Here is a 26,245-nt window from a genome sequence, read left to right on the forward strand (position 1 = left end):
CGCTGAAACCTTTGTATTTTGTGAAAAATCGCCGGAACATTTGCATTGTATTATTAACATCCCTTAAGCCGGAGGTTTTTTTTCTTTTTTGGAAAAGTAATAAAAGCATTTTTCCAAATCATGACAACATATGATATTCGCGATTGTTGGTGATAATATTTGATTGTTGTGACAGCGTGTGAGAGAGAGAGCGCGGGGGGACAAAATATTATAGTTTCCAGAGTGCGCGTGTATATGTTTGTGTTAGTTTGGTGGAGGCATACGTGTCAAAGGCGTCTCGAGGGTTCATATATGTACATACATATATAAAATTGTATAAAATGGCAACCTTGACACTTGGTGATCGTCTTTGGCGGTTCGGGTAAAGTTTAATTCGTTTGGAGAATGTATATCCTCGCGTCATCCTATAGTGAAAGCTGTCGCGCGTTAAATATTCGCGAAAATAATCCTTTTAAATAAAAGTTCAATATTGGATTTGCGAATTTGTGTGTCATCGACACGGATCCACGGATGTTTTCTATATAGTACTGTGCACACACTTGTATGTAATTTTGTGCTTTGTTCATGTTAAGTTCACCGGTGCGTTTCAAACCAATTCATGAACGTCATTTACAAATCGCCACACACGAGAGAAAAGTTACTTTTATTTCCTATCAATTGCGTCTTAGAGTAATTTTGCAAACATAAGGTGATCATTGTAGTTTTTAAATTTGCTTTTTAAACTTTTTTCGTTTTTTATTACCTTTTCTTGATAAAAATAGATACTTTATCAGTCACTTAACTTTTCCTCGCCGTTTTTTTTTTTTTTTTTTTTATTGAACAAGTCTTGTTAAATTTTACAATTTGTTATCAGGTATCTCAAGTTTCATTCATTGTTTTTTGTATTCTTTCCCTTATCGTCAATTATTGGAATGGTTATTGGAAAAATAACCTTAAAATTATAAAACCAGTTTGTTGAGAATATTTTTTTTTCGTTTTGCCAAATTTTGATAAGTTGTCAAATTTAAAACAGTGGGTAAAGAAAGAAGAGTTTTTTGTGAAATTAAATTTTTGCAAAGTTTCGACTTTTTGGGGAAATAATTTGACTTTTGATCCTGATTATGAAAATTTTTTTATACTTTCTTTTTTTTTATTATTGGAATGTAATAAAATGCTAAAAATCACGTGACTGCGCGTGTCTGACTCAGAATGGTTGTTACCACTGACTCATTTATGGTACACGCTATTCGAACCAGATAAGATTTCACATTTGGATTTAAAAATAATCTAGATTAAAAATAGTTTGTTTCGAAAACTTTTAAAAGCTTTAAGAGAGCTTGTTTGATGATTTAGAAACAATCGAATTCCTTTCATAAATAATTGATTAATCGAGTTTTATCATTTTCTCTCTCTCTCTCTTGGTGATTTTTCTCTTTATTGTGAAACAATTCTTGTTCAATAGTTTACAACATTGTATTTTTTTTCAAGAATCGAAATTTTCAAGATTTTTTTGTATTGTTTTTTTTTTTTGCTAAAACTCTGGCATCTTTTGTTACTTACCAGCCCAATAAGAGAGCATGAAACGCGCAAGATCTTTGTTCATTCTTCGCTGCGACGAATTGTCCTTTTCCTCTCTCTCCCCTTCTGATTTCTGGACGACAAAAGAAGCCAGACAAGCATATTGCGAGCTCTCGAGTATATTCATGTACAAATATTTTTTTTTCTATTTCAAAAATAAAGAGATAACTTTTTAGAATAAAAAAAGAGTCCTTAATAAAAAGAAGTCCATGCAGTAATTTTTTCATTCATCTAAAAATTTTTTTTTACACTGTTAATGAAATATTTCAATCTTTCAAAAGATTGGATTATTTAATAATAATTATATAAAATTATATTTTATTTAAACTTTAATTATTTCAGATTTACCAATTTTCGGCAAACAGAAAGAAAAGAAAAATGTGCATTCAAGATCAAAGTACAATATTGTTTGTTATAAATCAATGGTGAGATCTGTGGTATCAGATAAGAAAGGAAAAGAAAATATCCAGCACAGCTTTTACATGTGGACGTAATTCATGATATTTTTGGTACATGAAATAATCTTTGAAAGAAGAGAAAAAAATATGTGATTTCTGATTACTTAGAGGTTTAGAGGATTATTTTGTGCAGCAAGAGACCAGAATATAAAGAGGTGAGTTCAACACTTTACACTCTTGAGGTCAAGCTTTCTTTTTTATCAACACAACCTCTACTACCTGTTGAGTGTTGCCATAACTTTGTGAATTCGATAAAAAAAAATTTTATTCTCCAACAAGCTTTGGTTTTAATGGATCTATTAAATTAACAAGCTTCAATTTTACTTGTTTCAATTTGTTTTTGAAAAATAACGTATATAATTTATCACTTTAAGAATGATTTTCGTTTTTTAAACATTTAACTTGATATTGAAAAGTGAGCATTTTCAAAAGAATTTAAATTTTACAAAATTTTATATTCAAAAATTTCTGGACGTTCAAATGAACGAAATATTGTCAGGGTTGATACAAAAATTTAGTTTTGTTTCTTCTCCGATTTTTCATTTATTTTCAGACAAAATTTTGACTTTCCATGACCCTGAAGAATATTCTGATTCCCTAATGATTAGATACTTAAAAAAATATTGTTTAAAATTAATTTACGAATTTCTTTAATTGTAAAATTATTCAAAAACAACATAATAAGAATATTATTTTCATGTTTTATAATAATTAAAGATGACCGAGTGATAAAATCATTAAATATTTTATGTCTGTGAAGTTCACAACGTTTATGATTCAACGATTGTAAGAAAAATTATTTTTTTACACAGAAAACGATATTTGTTCTTGAATATTTTTTATTTTTTGAATTATAGATGAAGAAATAATGTTAAAAAATTTTTTTAGCTAAAAATTTGAACAGAAAAAAAATTTTTTCTAATGAATCTTTCATTATATAAACTTTGTGAACTTCACCTACATTATTTTATATTCTAAGAATATTCTAACTATAAATTCTTAAAAATTATTTTCATCATTTCAATTCAATTATTATTTTCTACAATTTCTGATTGAAATTCTCCTTTAAATCAATTACTCAATTTTTGAAAAAGTTCTTTGAGAATTTTCAAATCCATTTGTTTACAATTTAATTTTATGGAATTTCAATTATTCAGAAATTCTTCAATTAAATATATATTAGAAAATAAAAACTTCAAATAATAAAAAAAAATCAATTAAACTTTTTTTAAAAAAATTAATTCTACAGAATTGTTAATTAAAAAAAAAAATTCAAATTTTTAAAGATTTAAATTTGAAATCTTTTCAAAATTCAATTATTTCTAAAAATTCACGTTATAATGCATTTAATATTCAATTATTTCCTAAAATTTTAACTAAAATTAATTTTTAAATCGATTTTTATTCTAAAATTCTATGAAAATTCAATTAATTAAATACAAAAATAAATAATTCATTGAATAATTTAATGTTTCTTAAAATTAAATTCTCATAAAGAATTTTATCAACAAATTTTTAAATAATTGAATTCTTTTGACGAATTTTAATCAAATTTTTAAGAATATTTACATTTTTCGAAGAATTCGATTAAATTTGTATTAAAAAGAATTGAAATTCTGTGATTAGTTTTATTATTTATGAAAATAATTGAATTCCTAAAAAAAATTTTATTATTTCTAAAAATAATTGAATCCTTGTAAAAAATTGATATTTTATTATTTTTGAAAATATTTAAATATTTGCATAGAATATTATTAAAATCTTTTTTTAAGTAATTGAATTCTTTTGGAAAATTCTATTAAAATAGTAGAAATTGAAAATCATTGAATTGAGGAAAATTTTTGAAAATAATTAAAATTTTGACAAGAATTTTATTGAAATTTTTGAAAATAATTAAATTTCAGAGAAGAATTTAGAAATTTTTTTAAATAATTGAATTTTTGACGAGAATTTGAAAAAATGTTTAAACATAATTGAATTTTTGCGAAGAATTTTATTACTTTTGAAAATAATTGAATTTCTGCAAGTATTTGTAACTTCTTCAAAATTCAATTTTTTTAGTGTTTTTAACAAAAATTCTTCTATAAATACATTATTTTTAATAATTAATTAAATCTATATTAACAAATTTAATTAATTTCAGAAGAACTTAAATTATTAAAATTTTTCAAAAATTTTAATTAAAATTTCTAATTAAATTCATTTAGAATATTGAAATTTTATAAAATTTGAAATTGAAACCTTTTGAAGTTCATTTTTTTAAAGTAGATTTTTGTAAAAAAAAAAGTGTTTTACATAGTTTTTTAATCAATAATTTAAAAACTGAAAATTTGTAAACAAAATATTTCTATTCTTTTTAGTACCTATGGAAAATATTTTTTTTCAAGTTTGTGAAGTTCACAAAGTTTATAATCAACAATTCAGAAGAAACATTATTTTTCTATTTAAATTTTTATAAATTTTTGTATAAAAATTGTTTTATATATTTTTCTTTAGTCAATTCTTTAAAAAATAAAAAATTTGTAAACAAAAAATTTTATTATTTTCGGCGTAGAAAATATTTTTTTCTTTCAATTGTAGATTACTATTTTTGTAAACTTCACTAAAGTTTTTTTTCAATCATTATTCACAAATTTTGTAAACTTCACAAACGTTTTTTTAAATATAAATTTTTGTTACTAAACATTGTATTTTTATATTTAAAAAAAATTAATTTTGAATGAAATTTGTACAATATTTTAATTTGCAATATTTTTCATTTCGAATTTCGATCCAGTAATTTTTTTTTTTTTTAATATTGGATCATAAGAAATATTTTGTTCCAGATTTTTAATATTTAAATGGATAAATAATTCGTTTAAAACTTTAGAGAAATAAAGAAATAAGTTTTGTTATGTAAACATTCAGGACTTTAGGGATAGAATATTAAAAAAAAAAAACTATTTAATATTAATTTATATTCGTAATGATAAACTGTGGTTTTAATTAATAAATTAATTAAAAAATAAATTTTTTAACGTTAACATGCAGTTTAGTAAAATAAATACGAAATCCTCCAGGTAATAAAATACTTGAATTGTATCATGTACAAGGCAATGAAATGAATACCCTTTTCTTTTGAATATCATATTTTAAGAACTATGAGAAAAAGAAGCGAGAGCATTAAAAAGTAGATGAAAATTTAAATGATTAAATATTTATTCAACATAGATTGTTAACAAAAAAAAGTGTAATATTTTTAATACATATTTTTAAGTTTTTTTTAACGTATATAATATATAATTCGAAACATTGTTATTTATTATCTAAACGAGTATAAAATTGTAGGCTTTTCAAGTCCATGCAATTGAAAATATTCAACTAATATTTCTCTTTCTTTTTTTTGGCTAATCACTTGTTGTTGTTTCTATTTATTAAAGTTTTTATTCATCAGTCGAATTATTAAATATTGGTCAAGAAATCTATTGCGACGCTCTTGGAAAAAAAGAGATCGTAAAATTAATTCAAATAGAAGTACATTTTTTTTGTCATTTAATTTTAATATTGTTCTATATTTAGATGAGTATAAAGTTTTGTCAAATATAAATAGCTACAAATGATAAGTACATATTCAGGCTCCAGTGTACAAGTTTTAAGCTTATGAATTGATTTTTGTTTTATTGTTCTTTAAATATTGCTCTAAATTTAAATTGTCTATTTGGCTTTTCAATATTGAGAGAGAAAGGAAATTTTTAATTATTTTCTCTATAAATCGAGAAAGAAAATTAATCGACAGGTTTTATTGTTATAAATCGAGATAAAAGAAAAGCGAGCATAATAGTGCCTGCCACAAAGCAACCAACGAAAATATACCAAGTTTCCTCGTCAAAAACATCGGTAAATGCTGGTACTTGATTATAAAGTGTGTCTATCAATTTTAAATTGTAATCTTTGGGACGTGTATATTGTGTCATTTTGAAAGTTTTTTTTTCTTCTTAATTCGAAGAGAAAGGTGGAGATTATTTATTATTTTTTAAGCAATAGATATATGTGTATCTAAATTAGAGACACAATTCTTGCGAGAATTTGTGAAGAAAACCTGAGATGGTCCTACGCTTTATTTAGTTTTTGTTTTGTTTATATATCAAAAAGAAGCTCTCTCTACTTCCCCGCTATATTCGTTTCCAAAAATTTTAGATACGTTTTTATTTTTGGTTTATTGCTGGGATTTAATCTTTCTAGTTTCTCGTTCATGAATTGACAATGTAGGACATTTTGTTTATATTCCTTAAATATGTGCGGATTAATAAAGAAAAAAAATCAAAAAAGCATTTTTTCTTGTTTTTGTTTTATATTTTCAAGAGCACAGATTGGCGTTGGCAAAAAAAAGTAGGAAATATGCTCGTAAATTTTGTCAAAATTTAAAGGCAATCCCTTTTCTTTTTCTTTAAAAATTTTATCGTATAATCAGTAAACTTACTAATTTGATCAGAGCACAATTGCGTCTTTTTTTCTCGCAATGGAATTTGATTATCTCTTTTTTAGTTTCTTGCCTTTTGTTGTGGTTGGCTGCTCTTCTTGTGGTGGTGGCACAAGGGATGTTACATGCTTATTGTACAATGTCAGTAATTCTAATTCCGACAAATTGCTGCTTTTCATCACCACCTTCTCTCCGGATTCTGTAAAAGAAAATTTGTTTTTGACATTAAAAAAAAAATTATTACAATCATTTGGGGAATTTTAAATTAACTATAAATAAAATACCAAATAAGAATTTTTTTTTTATTTACCTAAGTCTATTGTTATTGTCGGTTCTGATTGATCGCAGACTATTGTTGTTTTAAACAAACATTTTGGATTTGTTTTCTTGTATCTTGGCGCACTTATGTAATTCAAAAACTTCCTGTAAACAAACAAGAGAGACGTTGATTAGAATATAAAAAATAATAAAGACATTTATAGAGAGGTAGATGATTATAAATTTTAATGTTTTGCTTTTTAGAACAATGGCGCAAATGGAGCAGCAAATTCCAATTCCAGTGCCAGATTTGAGCACGATTCGAATAACAACTGCTGTTTCTATGCTAGGCAAAGCTTATGGCTGTGGACAGTGTGCCGGTGAGTAAAAATTCCATTCACTTTTTATTTTAAAAAAATATGATTCTCCCTTGCATTCAAAAGTGACAGAAAAAAAAGAATTCTTTATCTGTATCACCACTATTTTTTAATAGAACTAATTTTACAATCAATTTGCAATTTTATTTCACAAAAAATGTTAAATAATAATTTAAATATAAAATAAGGCAAATATTATCAAAAAATTTGACAATAGAATTCCTTCGAAGAATTTCCTTATTTAGGAAAATAATTGAATTCTCGCGAAAAATTGTGTTAAAATTTTTGTAAATTTTAATTCAATTCTTTTTGAAGAGTTTCTTTAAATTTTTTTTTCTAAATAATGGAGTTTCTTTAATAATTTTAATTAAAAATATTGAAAATAATTGAATTTTATGAACAATTTCTTTCAAGTTTTTAAAATAATCGTGTTTGTTAAAGATTGAAATAAAACATTTATTTATTGAATTTTATTAAAATTTTGGAAAGTAATTGAATTTTTGCAAAGAATTTTACTATTTATAAATATAATTGAATTGTTCGAAGGATTTATTAAAATTTTACAAAATAATTGAATTTTTTCCCGAAAAATATTATTAAAATTTAAAAAAAAAATGAATTCTTTCATGAAATGTATTATTGAAATTGTATTAAAAATAATTGAATGTTTGCAAAGAATTTTACCATTTATAAATAAAATTGAATTGTTTCGAAGGATTTATTTAAATTTTTAAAAATAATTGAATTTTTTTGAAATATTTTACAACAAATTAAAAAAAATTGAATTCTTTCGTGAAATTTTCTTGAAAATAATTGAATTTTTGCAAAGTTTTTACTATTTAAAAAAATAATTGAATTGTTTCAAAGGATTTATTAAAATTTTAGAAAATAATTGTATTCGTTCGTTAAATTTTATTAATATTTTGTTTAAAAATAATTGATTTTTTGCAAACAAATTTACTGTTTATAAAAATAATTGAATTCTTACGAAGAATGTTCATTATTTATGAAAATAATTGAATTCTTGTGAAGAATTTGATTAAAAATTTTTGAAATCAATAAACAAGAATAATTAATTAGTAAATTAGTTAATAATTGAATTTTATTAAAGTTTGAATCTGAAATTCTTTAAAAATTTATATTTGAAAATAAAAAATTTGGTAATTTGCATAATAATAATAAATTTATGAAAAATTAATCATAAATTATTCACAGTAAAATATTAATATTTTAATATTTAATATTTTTATTCATTGTCCGAATGTTTTCGTTTTATTTGCCTTATTTTATAAAAGTTCTCGGACGTTAAAGTTTTTATTTAACTAATTAAATTTAATAGTTTACAAATAACTCCAGTTTTTTAAATTCTTACAATTAAATTTAATTTGATTCATTAAATTGGATTTAAATCAAAGTTTCTGGCACGTTAAAAATAATTTTTAAGGGAAAAAAATTGGGGTCACTGTATAAGTACAAATTGACAATATAGGGATATCGAACGAAAACTGCTCTCAAAAATTAATTTTAGAATTTAAAATAAAAACACCAATATTAAAACACAATAAACACACCTGATAATGTTAATTGTTACGAAAAGTAAATAATTTGAATTTTTACATTTTTTCTTGCTTTTTTTGGTAAAAAAAAAGAACTTTGTTTTTGTTAAAAATAATTTAACGACGTCGTTCCTGATCTCGTCTGCTAGTCTACTGGCAAAATGTAAATACGCATGTGCGAGTTATCGACGTCACAGGAACGTACAAACACACAGAATCAACATAAATCGTTACGTATTATTTAAGGGATCAAGTTGTCGTCCTTATACACTACGCTTTTTCCAATTAAAAACTCATTCCTTCTTTTATGGTTTTATGGAGCACATTAATGGATCGTATTCAAAGACTGAAAGTAATGACACAGAACAATGTATACCATTCGTTTCATCAAACAGTAATTATAGCATTTTTGTCAGGGTTTCTTTGTTGGAGAAAAATTTATTATTAATGCTCATTTTGTGGAAATATGTAGATGCATGATAATTGAAATTCTTTTTTTTGCATATTTGATAAATTTGTTCTGTAGTTTTTGTTGTTTTGGCGCTTTTGTGAAAGAAAATTATATATGATTGAAAACTAACCTCGCTGAGTCGGATCCCTCATGAAATGGATCAAATTGAACTGTAACTTTTTTTGCTGGTTGAAAATTGATAGCTTTTAATTGTTTTGCAATTGCACTTATTAGACCTGCTGATCGCGAATTTCGTCCACTGAATATAATCGACATTTTTTAAACATAAAAAAATTAACTGCACTTTTATAGATTACCAATCAACCATTTGTACATCATGATAAGTGCAGTGTTGCCAATCGCTATCAGAAGGCATAATGCTGCCAACATTGTAGTTTCTGTAGTGAATTTTTGTCTTCTTTTTCTCAAGTAGTTTTTATTGTTTTCTTTAATTCTTCATTTTTTGATTATTGTTAATATTATTTTCTCTCTATTATTTTATTTTATTTATTTTTTCTTAATTCTTGCAAGAAAAAATATTTTGTTCTGTTAGTATTAATTTGTTTATACATTTTTTTATTTATTGTCTTTGTAAATTTGTTGTAATCAATTAAAAGTTATGAAAAATGTTCAAAAAAAGTGAGATAATTTTTTTTTTTTATTTTGAATTTTGCCGCGAAAATTTTATCTTCTGCTGGTCATTCCGTTCTGTGATTGGTAATAAAGGAACCAATGAGAAGCTTCTAAGCATCCGCCATTGTGGGAGGCAGACAACTGGTTTCGCTTCAGTGTGTTGTTGAGAAGTGTGTTGGGTGGTTATCGGGTCTTGTGTTAAATTTTTTACTTATTTATTAGTGATAATTGATAATTTTTCATCGGCAGTAGCAAATATGTATCCTGTGGGACAGCGTGAGTAGTGATTTTCTTGTTTTTTGTCGCAAAATGGCGCGAAGTAGAATGATAAAAATGTGTTCCCTCTTTCGCTTGTTTAGAGGCTGATTCTAAAAACTTATCGTCTGTGTACATTGTGAGGGGGGGTTCTTTGTTCAGTTCACAATTCATGGGTTATTTGGAAAAAATGCCATTGAAAAAAATGAATTCTTTCATTCGATAGGATTTGTCCCTTGAAATCTTTAAGATTCTTTAATAGCAGGCAAAGCATTAGGAATGACCCCGAATGAACCCCCCGCTCAACAGGCGCATGTGTCGTTGCTTGTTTCACTAGATCCGTCACATTATTTAGAGAAAGACTTATTAATTTTCAATAATCCTTAATTTTTTGCTTGATAATCATGTAAATTTGATGAAAATGAAATTATATTTGGAACACGCTTGATTATTTCATGCACGATTTACCTGAAATGAGTTACTGAGAAAATCAATAAATAATACCACGTAGCATTGAATTTTTGACCTATTCTCGATTGTTTGATTTCCTTTCCCAATAATACACATTTGGAAAACCTACTGTTGCTTTTCGTCTGGTTTTTGTTTTCTGAAAATTCTGCTTCTTGTTATTTTTTTTCTATGATGATTATAAATTAGAAAATATTTTTGGGACAATTTACAGAAAATGCGAAATTTTACATGATGAAATTTTTTCATGAAAATGATATTTTTTTTCTATTTTCACAGAATTTATCTTTTCTATTTTTTTCTATTTACTGTTATCTTTCCATTATGATAAATATGTAGAAAATAGAGATAAAATGGTTTTCGAATGATTATAATTTTTAATTGAAAATATTGGAAAAATTAGAAAAAACTAATTTAAAAAGAGAAAATATAACTTTGCTGAAATATAAAAAAAATTGTGTCATATATCCCCTTGTTTAAAGTAAGCAGGTGATCTTTTTACTAGAGAACAAAGCACTTTTGAATGAAAGAAAATCTTAACAATCGAAGCAGCTGTAACATTTTTTTATTTTTTAATCCCAAGAATTTAGAATTTTCACTAATTTTAAGGAGTTTGATTTGGAAATGTTAATTTTGAGGTTAACTATAGAATTTGCTTATACATTCCTCTGTAAGAAAATAAAATGTAAAGTTCAACTCGGAAAAAAATGAGTAAACTTGTAATTTTAAAATCGTAGCAATATCTTTTTAATGCATGTAACGATATTATAAACTGATTATTAATTAAATTATTAATTTCAGCTCCCCCGCCGGGGTCGACAAGCACTGCCGTGGGAGCAGCTGGAACAACTGGAAGTAGTGTTGCTGCTCCCAGTTCCTTGAGCCTGGTTCCCGCCCAACAAACACACACGCCTCCTCAACCTCCAGATCTGCCGGGTATGTGATGAAAAAAATTGCAATTAATTAAAATAGATAAACACGTTGAATTTACATAAACACAGTAAATATCATAAACTTAGTAAATAAACTAAATTTGCATAAACATAGTAAATAACTTAAACATAGACAATGAATTCGTTTTGCTTGTTAATAACAATTTTTTTTCTATCCTTACAGTTTTCTCATGTCCAAGGAGGCCAAACATAGGCCGCGAGGGCCGAGTAATCGGTCTGAGGGCCAATCACTTCCAAATTACAATGCCACGGGGTTATGTGCATCATTATGACATTAATATTCAACCCGATAAATGTCCGCGTAAAGTCAATCGAGAAATTATCGAGACTATGGTTCACGCTTATAGTAAAATATTTGGAACTCTCAAGCCTGTTTTCGATGGTAGAAGCAATTTATATACCCGGGACCCATTACCAATTGGTACAGATAGAATAGAATTAGAGGTAAGGGATTATTTTTCTCTACTTTTAATTTCTCTGTAACTGTTTGTTTTGTGTACTTAATTTTTTTTTTTGTGTAATTAAATTGTTTTGTAATTAATTTTTTTCGAGTCATTAATTTCTTTTTCGTGTAATTAACATATTTTTGTGTAATTAAAGGTGATACTGCCTGGAGAAGGAAAGGATAGAGTCTTTCGAGTTGTGATTAAGTGGGTGGCTCAAGTTTCCCTGTTCGCTTTAGAAGAGGCACTAGAAGGTCGAACTAGACAAATTCCATTTGATGCGATTCTTGCGTTGGACGTGGTCATGAGGCATTTACCATCCATGACCTACACTCCGGTGGGAAGATCATTCTTTAGTACTCCAGACGGATACTATCATCCCTTGGGTGGCGGAAGGGAAGTTTGGTTTGGTTTCCATCAGTCCGTGCGGCCTTCTCAATGGAAAATGATGTTAAATATTGATGGTAAGTTTTAACTAAATTATTATTTATGTAACAAATATAGTTTTCATTTTGATAAGGAAACAATTTCTTTCTCGTCATAATGAGAAAGTATTTTTTGGTTATGTTATTACCTGTATCGTTTCTTTTGTCAAAAGAGGAAAATCTTTTATTTAAAGCTAAAAAAGACTAATTTGACATTATTTTTTAAACTGGACTGAATTATAATAAAAAATGGGAATTTAGTTCAAAACTACTTTTTTTGCTTCTTAAAGTCGAATTGAGGCCTGTTCATTTAAAAAAAGATGTATATTAAGATTCTTTTTTTCCTTTTCAGTTTCTGCAACTGCGTTCTATAAAGCTCAACCTGTAATTGAATTTATGTGCGAAGTTTTGGATATTCGAGATATTAATGATCAGAGAAAACCATTGACAGATTCGCAACGTGTAAAGTTTACCAAAGAAATCAAAGGACTTAAAATTGAAATTACACATTGTGGGACCATGAGACGAAAATATCGTGTCTGCAATGTGACGCGCAAACCTGCCCAGATGCAATCGTAAGTTATTTGAAATTTGAAAAAAAAAACTTCTACGCATATAACTATCGTTTATTGTTCTTTATTAACGTAATGTTTTTTTTTTGCAGATTTCCATTACAACTAGAAAATGGCCAAACAGTCGAGTGTACAGTTGCCAAGTACTTCTTAGATAAGTATAAAATGAAACTGCGATACCCTCATCTTCCGTGCCTTCAGGTTGGTCAGGAGCACAAACACACGTACTTACCACTAGAGGTTTGTTTCATTTTTTTAAATGCATTTGATTTTAGTTATAATAAATTTTGTTTTTAGTAAATGATTTATTAATTAATTTAACAGTTTAGTAAATAATTTATTAATTAATTTAGTAAATTATTTACAAAATTGAATAAAATAAAATGTAATTGTTAACAAAATAATTGTTTAATTCAGGTCTGCAACATCGTAGCAGGACAAAGATGTATTAAAAAATTGACGGACATGCAAACTTCGACAATGATTAAAGCAACTGCTCGTTCAGCTCCTGATCGTGAACGTGAGATCAACAATCTCGTAAGACGCGCTGATTTTAATAATGATTCTTACGTACAAGAATTTGGTTTAACAATTTCCAATAATATGATGGAAGTTAGAGGCCGTGTTTTACCACCACCCAAACTGCAATATGGAGGACGTGTTAGTTCCCTCACTGGACAGGTAAAGAATTTCACTCTAGAGGTAAATTGATAGCGCCTTTATGAAAAATGAATTTATTGTTAATTGTATAATTTGTTTTAAATTTATTATTTTTTGTCATTTTTTGTAGGCGAAACAACAAGCATTACCAAATCAAGGTGTATGGGACATGAGGGGTAAACAATTTTTCACTGGCGTTGAAATTCGAGTATGGGCAATTGCATGTTTTGCACCGCAAAGAACAGTAAGAGAAGATGCATTACGCACATTCACAACACAACTTCAAAAGATAAGCAGTGACGCTGGAATGCCAATTATCGGGCAACCTTGTTTCTGCAAATATGCCACTGGTCCCGATCAAGTTGAACCAATGTTCCGATATCTTAAATCAACGTTCCAAGGTTTACAATTGGTCTGCGTTGTTCTGCCGGGAAAAACTCCTGTTTATGGTAATTTTATAACTCAATTTATCTTTACTAGCGTCATTATCCTCGCTCGCTAATGCTCGTTTATCTTTATTGTTCAAAACCAGGGTTGCCAAGCAACCTGGAAACCTGGAAAACCTGAAAATGTCAGAGAATTTTATAAACCGTGAAAAAACCTGGAAAAGTCAGGGAATTTTCATCGAAATCCTGGAAGATTGTTGTTAACTAGTTTTATTAAAAATAATGAATTTATAGAACAATTTTAGATAAACACACTAAAACAAATTGAATGTTGAAGCAATTACAAAATGATTGCAGAAATTCAATTATTTTCAAAATTAGTAACATTCTTTTCAGAAATTCAATTATTTTCAAAAAATTTAATAAAATTCTTGACAAAATTTTAATTATTTTCCAAAAATTTTCTCAATTTAATGATTTTTAATATCTACTAATTTAATAAAAATTCCTAAAAGAACTCAATCAGTTAAAAAAAATTTTAATACAATTCTACGCAGAAATTTAATTATTTTCATAAATAATAAAAATTTCACAGGAATTCAATTATTTACAAATTATTTTCATATATTATTCAATTATTTTCATAAACAAAAAAATTCAATGCTGAATTTTAATTATTTATATAAAAATTTAATGGAATTCCTCGAAAAAAGTTATTATTCTTAAAAATTGTATTAAAATTTACCAAAGAAATTTAATTATTTTAATAATCTTTGCTACAATTTATTTATTAGAATTTAAGTATTATTTTCAATAAATTTTTAATTAAATTTCTTTAAAGAATAAAATTATTTTCAAAAAAATATTAATTTTTCCCCAAAATTCAATTATTTTAAAAAATTTTAATAAAATTCTTATCAGAATTTCAATTATTTTTAATACAATTTTAATGGAATTCCTTGAATAATGTAATTATTTAAAAAATTTTTATTAAAATTCGTCGAAAAAATTCAATTATTTAAAAATTTGTTGATAAAATTCTTTATGAAAATCATACTACCTGTTTAAATAATTCAATTCTCGTAGAATTTTCTAATAAAAATTTATTTAAAAATGAATTTCAGTTGAAATTTTAGATAATAATTGAATTTTGAAAAAATTTAATCGAATTGTTTTAAAAAATTATTTAAAGTTTTTATTTTCTAAATATTTAATTCAATAATTTCCGAATAATCAAAATTTCGTAAAATTGAGTTGTAAACAAATAGATTTGAAAATATTCTAGGAACTTTTCCCTAAATTATTTTTAAAAATTGATAATATTGTTCATTTATTTCTTTCAAAGAATTTGAATAAAATTTTTGAATTTAATTACATTTTTCGAAGAATTTACTTAAAATTGTATTAAAAATAGTTGAAATCCTGTGAAGAATTTTATTTATGAAAATAATTGAATTTTCGCAACGAATTTTTATTACATTTCTTTTAAATATGTAATTGAAATCCTGTGAAGAATTTTATTATTTAAGAAAATAATTGAATTCTTGCAAAAAATTTTTGAAAATAATTACAATTTTCGAGGAATTCATTTAAAATTGTATCAAAAATAATAATTGAAATCCCATGAAAAATTTTATTATTTATGAAAAATGATTGAATTGTTACAACGAATTTTATTACATTTTTTTAAATAATTGAATTAGTGTGGAAAATTGTATTCCTTGTAGAAATAATTGAATTTTTGCGAAGGATTTTATTAAAATTTTTGTAAATAATTTAATTTCTTTTTTTATATTTTCTGAAAATTTAAATTATTATAAAACATGAAGAAAGCGATCACCCTGAGTCGAAGACTCGGAGTGATCGATATCTTCATGTTTTATAATAATATTCTTTTGTTATTGAATTTCAAATTTTTGAATATCTTAATTTCTATAAAAAAAATAATTATTAAATATTTATTTAAAAATGAAGTTATTGATGTTTACGAATAATTCTCGTTTTAAAAATCTGGAAAAATTCCGTTTTTTAACCTGGAAAACCTGTAAAACTCAGGGAATTTTAAATAAGCAGAAGCGTGGCAACCCTGGAAACAAAAGTGTTTTAAAAATGCTTTTTTTGTGCTTAAGAGGAATTTTTTATTTTATGATTGATATTTATTTTTATGATATTTTTTCGACTATTTTTTCTAAGTAAAAAGTAACAAAAGGCTAACATAAGTTATTTTGTTCTAAGTAACAAAAGGCTTACATCTTAACAAAAACAAAAGTTTTTGTTAAGATGTAAGCCTTTTGTTTTTTGATGTTTTGTTATTGACAAGAATGGTAGTTTGATTTTGTAATATTCTTTTTTCAGCCGAAGTTAAAAGGGTAGGCGATACCCTATTAGGAATGGCAACACAATGTGTTCAGGCAAAGAATGTTAATAAAACATCTCCGCAAACGTTGTCAAATCTCTGCCTTAAGATCAATGTGAAACTCGGTGGTATTAATAGTATATTGGTACCAAGTATCAGACCGAAGGTCTTTAATGAACCGGTTATTTTCCTTGGAGTTGATGTGACACATCCACCTGCAGGAGATAACAAAAAACCAAGTATAGCCGCCGTTGTTGGTAGCATGGACGCTCATCCCTCTCGGTATGCAGCTACTGTACGAGTTCAGCAACATAGACAAGAAATTATTCAAGAACTCAGTTCTATGGTTAGGTATGTAAAACCACATACTTATTTTTCTTTTTAATTTCTATTTTTTTTATTTTATTTTTCGAAGTTTTTTACTTCTTTTTTAATTTCTTCTGTAATTAGTAATTTGTAGCTTTATGTATCACAGACTTTTTTTCAAATATTTTTAATCGGATAAACTTCTTACATTAAAACTAAAGTTTTAAAATTTTTTTAATTAATTTATCTATATTAATAATCGTGGTTTCTCGGTAATATATTCGCAGTTAGTTTTTGTTTGCTTCTTTGTTTCCTAATTTTTTTAAATAACTTTTCTTTTTAAATGTTTTGAATTCTAAAATTAATGTATTGAAAATCATTGAGTTCTTGCTAAGTATTTATCAAAAAATTTGAAAATAATTTAATTCCTTTGAAGGATTTTATCAAAATTTTTGAAAATAATTAATTCTTGCAAAGAATTTTATTATTTATGAAAATAATTTAATTCTTGGCAAGAATTTTATCGAAATTTTATAAAATAAATTGTTTTCAAGAATTTATTTGAATTTTTTTAAAATAATGAAGTTTTTTAAAAATAATTTTGATTACAAATTTTGAAAGTAAGATGAATTTTATGAAGAATTTCTTTCAAGTTTTTAAAATAATCGTGTTTATTAAAAGTTGTAATTCATAAATTTATAATTAAATTTTATTAAAATTATAGCTAGAAAATTCAATTTTTTTAAAACAATTTTATTAGTTTACGTAAATAATTACATTTATTTGAACAATTTCTTTAAATTTATTGAAAATAATTAAAATATACAAACAATTAAATCCTCTTAAGAAATTTTATTATTTATAAAAATAATTGAATTCTTTCGAAGAATTTTATCAAAATTTTAGGAAATAATAGGATTATTTCGAAAATTTTTTAAGAATAATTGAATTCATTCTTGAAGTTTTATTAAAACTGTTTTGAAAATAATTTAATTTATGCGAAGAATTTTATTATTTATAAAAATAATTGTATTCTTCCAAAGAATGTTATTATTTATGAGAATAATTGAATTCTTGCGACAAATTTTATTTAAACTTTTGAAAATAATGAAGGATAATAAATTATGTACTTAATAAGTGAATTTTTAAAATTTTGAATCTGAAATTATTTAAAAATTGATTTTTATATTTGGAAATATAAAAGCGCTTAATTTGGAAAATAATTTAATTAATATTTTAATAAATCTTGAATTTAATTTCTTAATACCTACTTTCATCGATTAAATTCTTTACTTATCGCAGAATTTAACTAGTCAAAAAATTTTAATTTTTTAAATTTATATTGTAGAAACAATTTAGCAAAACCTGATAAACTATTTTTTTTATTTTGTTAAACACGATTTTTATGAATGATTTATTGTAACTATTATGCATAAAAATTATATTTAGGTTAATAGAAAAATATGAAATTAATGAAAATATTATTTTCTTATTAAATATTATTAAAATATTAATTTTTTGGTGCATAACTTTATCTAAATTTTATTTGTCATCTTCTTGTCACCTTTTTTTTTAGAAAATAATTTATATTTTCACCTATTTCAAAGAAGAAAAAGCTTCTGTTATCCCTGAGTTTAATAACATTCTTATAGAAAGTGAGAAATTATTTAATTTTTATTATTATTATTATTCGTGTTTTATTTTATTAGAATTTTATTAATGTCAACTGATTTGCAATTTTCCGAATTGTTATTAAATCTTTCTGTGAATTTGTGTTTTACAGGGAGTTGCTGATAATGTTCTACAAGAGCACAGGTGGTTATAAGCCGCATCGAATAATCTTGTATCGTGACGGTATCTCCGAAGGACAATTCTTGCATGTTCTACAACACGAGTTGACTGCCATTCGTGAGGCCTGCATTAAACTAGAAGCTGAATATAGACCAGGTATCACCTTTATCGCTGTTCAAAAGAGGCATCATACACGTTTGTTCTGCGCTGATAAGAGGGAACAGAGTGGAAAAAGTGGAAATATTCCAGCTGGAACAACTGTCGATGTTTGTATCACCCATCCTACTGAATTCGACTTTTACCTTTGCAGTCATCAAGGAATTCAGGTGAGTCGTTGATTTATAAGTTTTCCTTACCTGCCTGCTATCGTGGGTGATTTATTTTTTATCTTTCCGTCTTTCTCGCTTCTTTCTTAAAGGGAAGAGAAATTTGCTTTTTATTTTTTTTTGCGTCCTTATTTATTATAATTTCAGGGCTCGAATTAGGTCCGTAAATCCCGTAAAAGTCCATAATTTTGGTTCAAGTCCGTAAAAGTCCGTTTTTTTGAAAAAAAGTCCGTAAAAATCATAATTTGATAGAAAAATGACGAAACATTCGTAAATTGTACGATTTAATTTGGAGAATTTTAGAGAAATTACAAATATTTTCAGAAATTTAATTATTTTCAAAAGTATTAAAATTCTTCGCAGAAATTCAATTATGTTAAAAAATTTGAAAAAATTCTCGTCAAAATTTCAATTATTTTCAAAAATTTTCCTCAATTCAATGATTTTTAATATCTACTATTTTGACATAATTTTCCAAAAAATTCAATTATTTAAAAAAAATTTAATAAAATTCTACGCAAACCTTCAATTATTTTCATAAAATAATGAAAATTTCACAGGATTTCAATTATTTACAAATTTTTTTATAAATTTCTTCGCAATCATTCAATTATTTTCGTAAATAATAAAATTCTTTTTAGGAATTCAATTATTTTCATAAATAATAAAACTCATCGTAGAATTTCAATTATTTTTAATACAATTTTAATAGAATTCCTTGAGAAATGTAATTATTCTTAAAATTTTTATTAAAATTCGTCGAAAGAATTTAATTATTTAAAAATTTGTTGATATAATTCTTTATGAGAATTGAATTATTCAATAAATTATTTTTTTTATTTAAATAATTCAATTCTAGTAGAATTTTCTAATAAAAATTGATTTAAAAATGAATGTCACTTAAAATTTTGGATTATAATTGAATATTAAAAGCATTATTGAATTTTTAGAAAAAATTGAATTTTGAAAAGGTTTCATATTAAAATCTTTGAAAATTTTAATTTTTCATACTTTCAATTAACAATATTCTACAGAAGAATTAATTTTTTTGTAACAGCTTATTTCAATTTTACTTGAAATTATTTATTGAAGTTTTTATTTTCTAATATATATATATTTAATTGAAGAATTTCCAAATAATTGAAATTTTGTAAAATTGAATTATAAACAAATGAATTTGAAAATTCTCAAAAAAAACTTTTTTAAAAATTATTAAAAATAATGGATTTATAGAAGCATTTTATTTAAAAACACTAAACAAAAATTCAAAAGAATTCAATTATTTGGGTTGATAAAATTCTTTATGAGAATTCAATTTTAAGAAACATTCAATTATTCAATAAATTGTTTATTTTTGTATTTAAATAATTGGATTCTAGTAGAATTTTCTAATAAAAATTGATTTTAAAATGAATGTCAGTTAAAATTTTAGATAATAATTGAATATTAAAAGCATTATAGTGGCGTAAGTTTTTAGAAATAATTGAATCTTGCAATTTACTTTTTTGAAAAAGTTTAATTGTAGGTAATTTTTTATATTTCTTTAAGTTTTTATTTTCTAATATAATTATATTTAATTGAAGAATTTACAAATAATTCAAATTTCGTAAAATTGAATATTATAAACAAAAGGATTTGAAAATTGTCAAAGAACGTTTTCTGAAATTAAAAATAATCGATTTAAACAAGAATTTTAGTTTGGAAATTTTTTAAAATAATAATTGAATTGATAATGATTTTATCACTCGGTCATCTTTAATTATTTATTATAAAACATGAAAAATTTAATTTATACTTTTAAGTAAAATGTTCTTTTATTTGACTCGGACTGGTTATATTTTTGTCAGTAATTGGTTCGTCAATGGTCCGTAATTTTTCATTTTTGGTCCGTAAAGTCCGTATTTTTAAATACTTTCACTGGTTCGATCCCTGTAATTTGTTCGTCTCATTTGTAAACGGGAGAATTTTTTATTCGCTTGATATTTATTTTAATTAAATAGTTATCTATTTTATTTTTTGCCCTTATTTTAAAAGAAAATTTTTTTTATGTACTTGGATAGTTATTTTTAATTGAATATCTATGTTAATGTTTCGCCCCTTTTTTAAAGGGAAGAATTTTTTTATGTACTTGGATGTTTATTTTTAATTGAATATCTATAATTTCGCCCCTTTTTTTAAAGGGAAAATACTCGACGGTTATTTTAATTACATATTTATTTTAATTAAAGAGCGTGTTTTACTATTTTCGCACGATTCTTTTTTAAAGAAAGAAACATTGAAATTTAATGTTTTTCACTCTTGCTTGGATATGAATTTTAAGGAAAGAAATTTTGAAATCATGTAGTCATGAAATCATGAAAGAAATTTTACTGGATTCATGGAATATTTTTGGCTATCGCTCTTTTGTGCTTTTGTTTATTTTACAGCCTCAAAAGCTGTAAATTTTACGCTTCTTTTTTTGTGCTTGTACATTTGCTTTCATAGTTTTATTTAATATGAAAAAAAAGTGTTGAGAATTTTGTCGAGAGGATGAAGAAAAAGTGGAGAATGAACTTATTTGATATAAGTTTGAAGTATGTTTTTATGAATGAAGAACTTTGAATGAACCTTTAAGTGATACAGTGAGTTGATTTTCAAAGTTTATTTTTCTGCTTAATTTGATAATTAAGAAATTGATATTTTATGATTAATTGTTTTTATTAATTTGTAGGGAACATCGAGACCTTCACATTATCACGTGCTTTGGGATGATAATCACTTTGAGAGTGATGAACTGCAATGTCTCACCTATCAACTTTGTCACACTTATGTCAGATGTACAAGATCGGTTAGCATACCAGCTCCAGCTTATTATGCTCATCTGGTCGCTTTTCGCGCTAGATATCATTTAGTTGAAAAGGAACACGACAGGTAAGTGTTGCAATTACTAGTTTTTATTTACCTCAATTTACTTAAATTTTCTTCAACATTCTTTTTCTGAATTATTAAATTAAAATCTGTTTTATTCATTATAGCATTTAACTTATTGTATATTTTTTAAACTTGATTCTAATTTGATTATTGAAATTATAATTTAAACGATTTGAACTGAATTTGATTTAATTTAAAACTTGGTTTAATTTTTAGTTGAGAATTAAAAAATTTGTTGTTTAAATTTTTGTTAAATTCAAAATTTATTGATTAAAAATGTATTATTCACAGTGGAGAAGGATCTCATCAATCAAGCTGCAGTGAAGATAGAACGCCAGGTGCGATGGCGCGAGCAATAACAGTTCACGCGGATACAAAGAGAGTTATGTACTTTGCGTAATTTATGCATGTTGATCATCTGCGAAATCGCCATATCCACTGGAAGAAACGATTGGGGGTTATTTTTTTTATCAAATTAGAAAAGAAAAGAAAACTCAATTAGCTAATAATTGATAGCTACTATTAAAATTGTCATATTATCCCCGTAATCATTTCTTCCAGTGTCTTTAAAAAGTAAAGTAAACGGAGTAAGGATCGTAGGCTACTTAAAAAAAAACTAAAAATTGACGCTTGAGAGCTCGTGGTCGGCCAATTTTTTTTTTAATGTACATTTATATAGATTGCTTACAAATACCATGTCATATCTCTGCTAGACTTGAAATGAAATTGAAATTCTTGAAATGAATTTAATAGATTCGAAAGCCCAAAATTGCTTTGTTGAAGAAAGTGGAGCCTCTCTTGATTTAGAGGACTTCTTAAGATCTGGAATTTGACGGCTTTTTATCATATCTTTTATTCTTTATATTTACTTTATTTTTCGGTGCAAAAAGTTGAATCTATTTTTTATTTTGATTTTTTATTTACGAAAAAAGTGCTTTTTTTAAGTTAATCAATCATGTTGTAGATTAAGATTTTCTCAGTTTCACTATATGAAGTAGTGAATTTTTCTCTTTTATAAAGATTTAGCTTTCGAGCTGGAATTACGCTTATTTTTTTTATATTTTTTGCTTGCTTTGAGATATTTTTTCTTATCTCTATTTTGAAAATCGGCATTTTGTATCATATCGAAAAAATACAGATTTCACAACTCATGCTATCACGTGACTGCCATCATAATATTAATTTAAATAAAAATACAATTACGATACTTGAGCTTTATATTTATGAATTAGGATTGCTTTAAATAATGAACTGAAAATTTTTGAGAAGAGAAAAAAAAAATTGGCCACCAATTGAGTGACTTTTGTCATAAAATGAAAACGCTTGATTATAACATACAAAGATACTGAGCTGATTTGCCAAGAGTTATATAAGAGAATGGCCAAAGTAAGTTTAGAATTTTATTAAAATGAAATTAGGAATTGTGGCGAAATTTTAATTAAGAACTTTCTGTTCAATGTTAGATTCTTAATTATTGCAGTTAGAATTATGCTTTACTTTCAAATATTTATATATATATATTTATATTTACGTCACGATTAGAAAAAAGATAAAGATTATTAATTTTTAACGACTATACATTTTTTTTTTCTTATATATTACGAATTTTCTTGATGCAATGTGTTCTTATTGAAATTTATCAATCGAAATTTTATGTCAGCCAAGAAAATGACCAAAATTTTGTGTAATCACAATTCGGGAGAGACTTAATATTTCCCATCTATATTTAAAATGAAAATAATTCATCAATCAGTTTTACTAAAAACTATTCTAAATCACAATATCCTAGTGAAATTAACAGTGCGTGCAGTAAAACAAAAAAAAATTAGTTATAGAACTCAAATTATAAAATATACACCAATCCCAATCGAGAAATGAATAAAATCGTTGCTTATATTATAATAATATAAAGAGCAAACTAAACGGGATAACTAGAATAAGAAAAAAAATATACATACGAATAATTATATAAAAAAAAATCTCTCGAAGAATCTGTACTCTATTTTGATTCATCATATTTTTATTATAAATCGAAAATCTCAAAAATAGAATTTGTTCACTCTAAATGCATTTAAAAAGAATTTAACAGACTTCACATAAAGATGTTTTGAAATGATTAAAAATCATCTAATTAGGTATTTTATTACCTATATTATCATTCGCACATTTTGCCATTTCATTATTTTTTGTTAATTCATATTGAAATTCTTTTGATAAGAATTGAGAATGATTGATTCATGATAATTTATAATTAATTGAGACAAAATTAATTAATTAACAAGTAATTAAAAAGAGAGAATGAAGGAAAGAAAAAAAATTTATCGTCGAAAGTATGAAAAGGACCTCGACTCTCATGTAATATTTATTCTAGATATAATAATGTAGAAGATGATCAATGACAGATACATAAACCTGTATAAAATTTAAATACTTAGGATCAGCCTCGACAAGAAAAGAAAAGAAATTAGGCAAATTTTGTTATTAAAAAAAAAAGTATCTTTCTTTTTGGTAATTAATAGAAATGCAACTCGAGTGTGATTCATCGAATTGCTAAGGCAATTTGAATTAAATACCAAAAGATAACTCAAAAGAAGATAGATGATAATGGGCTGAGTATAATTAGAACATTGAAAGTTTTATTAAAATAGTTGCGTTATTTAGAAGTTAATGAGTATCAAAAAAGAAAAGAAAAAGATTGAACACAGACGATTATTTGCTGTGCTAATAGATGTTACTGTTCAATCATAACGAGATCATGTAAATCAATAACTACTCACACAAATTCAACCATTTATATAGTAATTTTAAGTTACAGTGTGAGAAATTGTCAACAATAAAACAAACACAATGCTGTAAGTTTCAAATTAGAATAAAATAATTTTACATCAAATAATTTGCTTTGATAAAACAAAAATATTCCTAATGACAATTTCTCGCATTCTGAGAGCCTCGGATTGTAAATATTTCTCTTTTTAGTGTTTCATTATTTTTTTTTTTTTTCTAAAGTAAATTTCTCGGAGTACAAAGTTCTTTTCTTTCGAAGTCGAAATCTTATGATTAATCAATAATAGTTTAATAATCAATAATTAAAGTTTAATATTTTAATATTTTTTTTATTAGTATTTTAATTATTATAATTTTTTCGGTAGGACTGCTTTCACAATGTGTTCTTTATTTAGAGGCAATTACTGCAAGTATTCTCAAGAAAGCATAATACAAAAAAGAAAGAAAGAAAAATTGTCGATTATTGGGAAAAAATATTAGTAATACATAAATGAAAAATAAAAAAAAACTTGATAAACGGGTGTATGAAAGGATCCAAGCACTGCGGTTAAATTAATTTAAGGATATAAAATAATTTATATTTATATATATATTATAAATATATTGTATGTATATATTTACAAAAAAAAGAAAAGAATACACCTTCACACCATTTCATTCATAAATGGATAACGCACTTAGCTTATAATTGTCGATTACACATTATAATGCTGTATTCGCGATCGAAATGCTGCCTTCGCGAAGATGCCGATTATTATATTATATATATATATGTGAAAAATATATATATTAACATATGATACACTTATGAAAAAACAATTAATTTTAAACGATATCTTCGTTAGACGGACAACATCTTGTACACAATAATTGTACATATTTTTCTAGTAGTCTTTCAAGGTCATAATAATAGATATTTTCTAGAGAATAATTTTCCTCCATATCTTCTCACGCAAATGCATGTGTCACGTTATTCAAAGTACAGTTCTAAAATTTGATAAAAGAAAAACAAATTCCATGTAACGAATTTTAGAACCATAATATTGTAATTGTCTCTTTCTATATCTCTCTCTTTCTCTCTGCTTTTTAATGAGTTTCAAGAGTAGTATTGCTGAAAGAATAAGTAACATTTGTTCCCTTTTTAACATATAATTATTAAATAGATATAATTGACTTTTTATAAATATATTTTTATTTTAAAAAAAGTTTTTTCGAGTCATTTTTCTGAATTTTTATTCCAGTTTTCTAAATCAAAATCATTTGAATTCTTAATCCATTTTGTGAATAAAAATTATTTTCTGCAATTTTTATTACATTCTCTAAAATAAAATATTTTTTCGTAATTTTTGATTTTCAAAAATTTTATAATTTTTTTTCTCTCAATTTTCTTAATCTGGTCGATTTTTAAAATGAACATTTTAATTTATTTCTACTTTTTATTTAAATTCTAACTGATTATGTATTTATTTTGTTACAATTTTTAAAGTTAGTTGCAATTTTCGAATTTATAAAAATTTTATTTGTTTTGTTTTGTTTTTTTTTTTGGTTGCAAAATTGCTAACTGAAAAGTAGATTTTTTCAAATCACACTTAAATTACTTTCCGGATTGAAACTCGATTATATTATAGAAAAGCAAAATTAGCTAGTTGATATGATGCGTTTGTGCGAGTATTTTTTTCGATAGAAATAAGAGAATATCAAAATAAGACAGCAGTGACGAATAACGGGCGCATAAACTGAAAAATACTAGAAGAATTTTGTTTATTTTTGAATAGTGTATATTTCTTTTTTAATACGTAATTTATATTTTAGTCGTATTCTTTATATCTTTTTTATACTCTGCTTTTTTTAATTCTTTGTA

The 26,245-nt window shown here is 24.8% G+C and overlaps 3 protein-coding genes across 7 annotated transcripts; 1 reads left to right on the top strand and 2 right to left on the bottom strand.

Annotated features, from left to right (window-relative positions):
• On the top strand, positions 1–25,158 carry LOC122507803 (protein argonaute-2). Of its 5 annotated transcripts, none has more exons than XM_043620715.1 (14): positions 1–688; positions 1,900–2,170; positions 6,997–7,112; positions 11,274–11,408; positions 11,589–11,869; positions 12,026–12,332; positions 12,646–12,868; positions 12,958–13,105; positions 13,283–13,567; positions 13,656–13,974; positions 16,267–16,618; positions 18,357–18,690; positions 21,401–21,600; positions 21,892–25,158. In XM_043620715.1, the coding sequence occupies exons 3-14, from the start codon at positions 7,001–7,003 to the stop codon at positions 21,998–22,000; spliced, it is 2,805 nt and encodes a 934-aa protein (XP_043476650.1). In that variant the 5' UTR covers positions 1–688; positions 1,900–2,170; positions 6,997–7,000; the 3' UTR covers positions 22,001–25,158. The 5 variants fall into 5 exon arrangements, with proteins under 5 accessions (XP_043476650.1, XP_043476651.1, XP_043476652.1 ...); XM_043620716.1 differs by having other exon boundaries at positions 1–541; XM_043620717.1 differs by having other exon boundaries at positions 2–688; positions 13,283–13,546.
• On the bottom strand, positions 5,196–6,196 carry LOC122507805. The gene has a single exon (XM_043620721.1). The coding sequence runs from the start codon at positions 5,966–5,968 to the stop codon at positions 5,780–5,782; it is 189 nt and encodes a 62-aa protein (XP_043476656.1). The 5' UTR covers positions 5,969–6,196; the 3' UTR covers positions 5,196–5,779.
• On the bottom strand, positions 6,441–9,471 carry LOC122507804. The gene is made up of 3 exons (XM_043620720.1): positions 9,247–9,471; positions 6,785–6,897; positions 6,441–6,673 (listed from the first exon to the last, which is right to left on the bottom strand). The coding sequence occupies exons 1-3, from the start codon at positions 9,390–9,392 to the stop codon at positions 6,525–6,527; spliced, it is 408 nt and encodes a 135-aa protein (XP_043476655.1). The 5' UTR covers positions 9,393–9,471; the 3' UTR covers positions 6,441–6,524.
• Positions 25,159–26,245: the final 1,087 nt, after the last annotated feature.

The sequence above is a fragment of the Leptopilina heterotoma genome, unplaced genomic scaffold (genome assembly GCF_015476425.1).
Source record: "Leptopilina heterotoma isolate Lh14 unplaced genomic scaffold, ASM1547642v1 Lhet_51, whole genome shotgun sequence".
In the NCBI taxonomy this organism is placed as follows: Eukaryota; Metazoa; Arthropoda; class Insecta; order Hymenoptera; family Figitidae; genus Leptopilina; species Leptopilina heterotoma.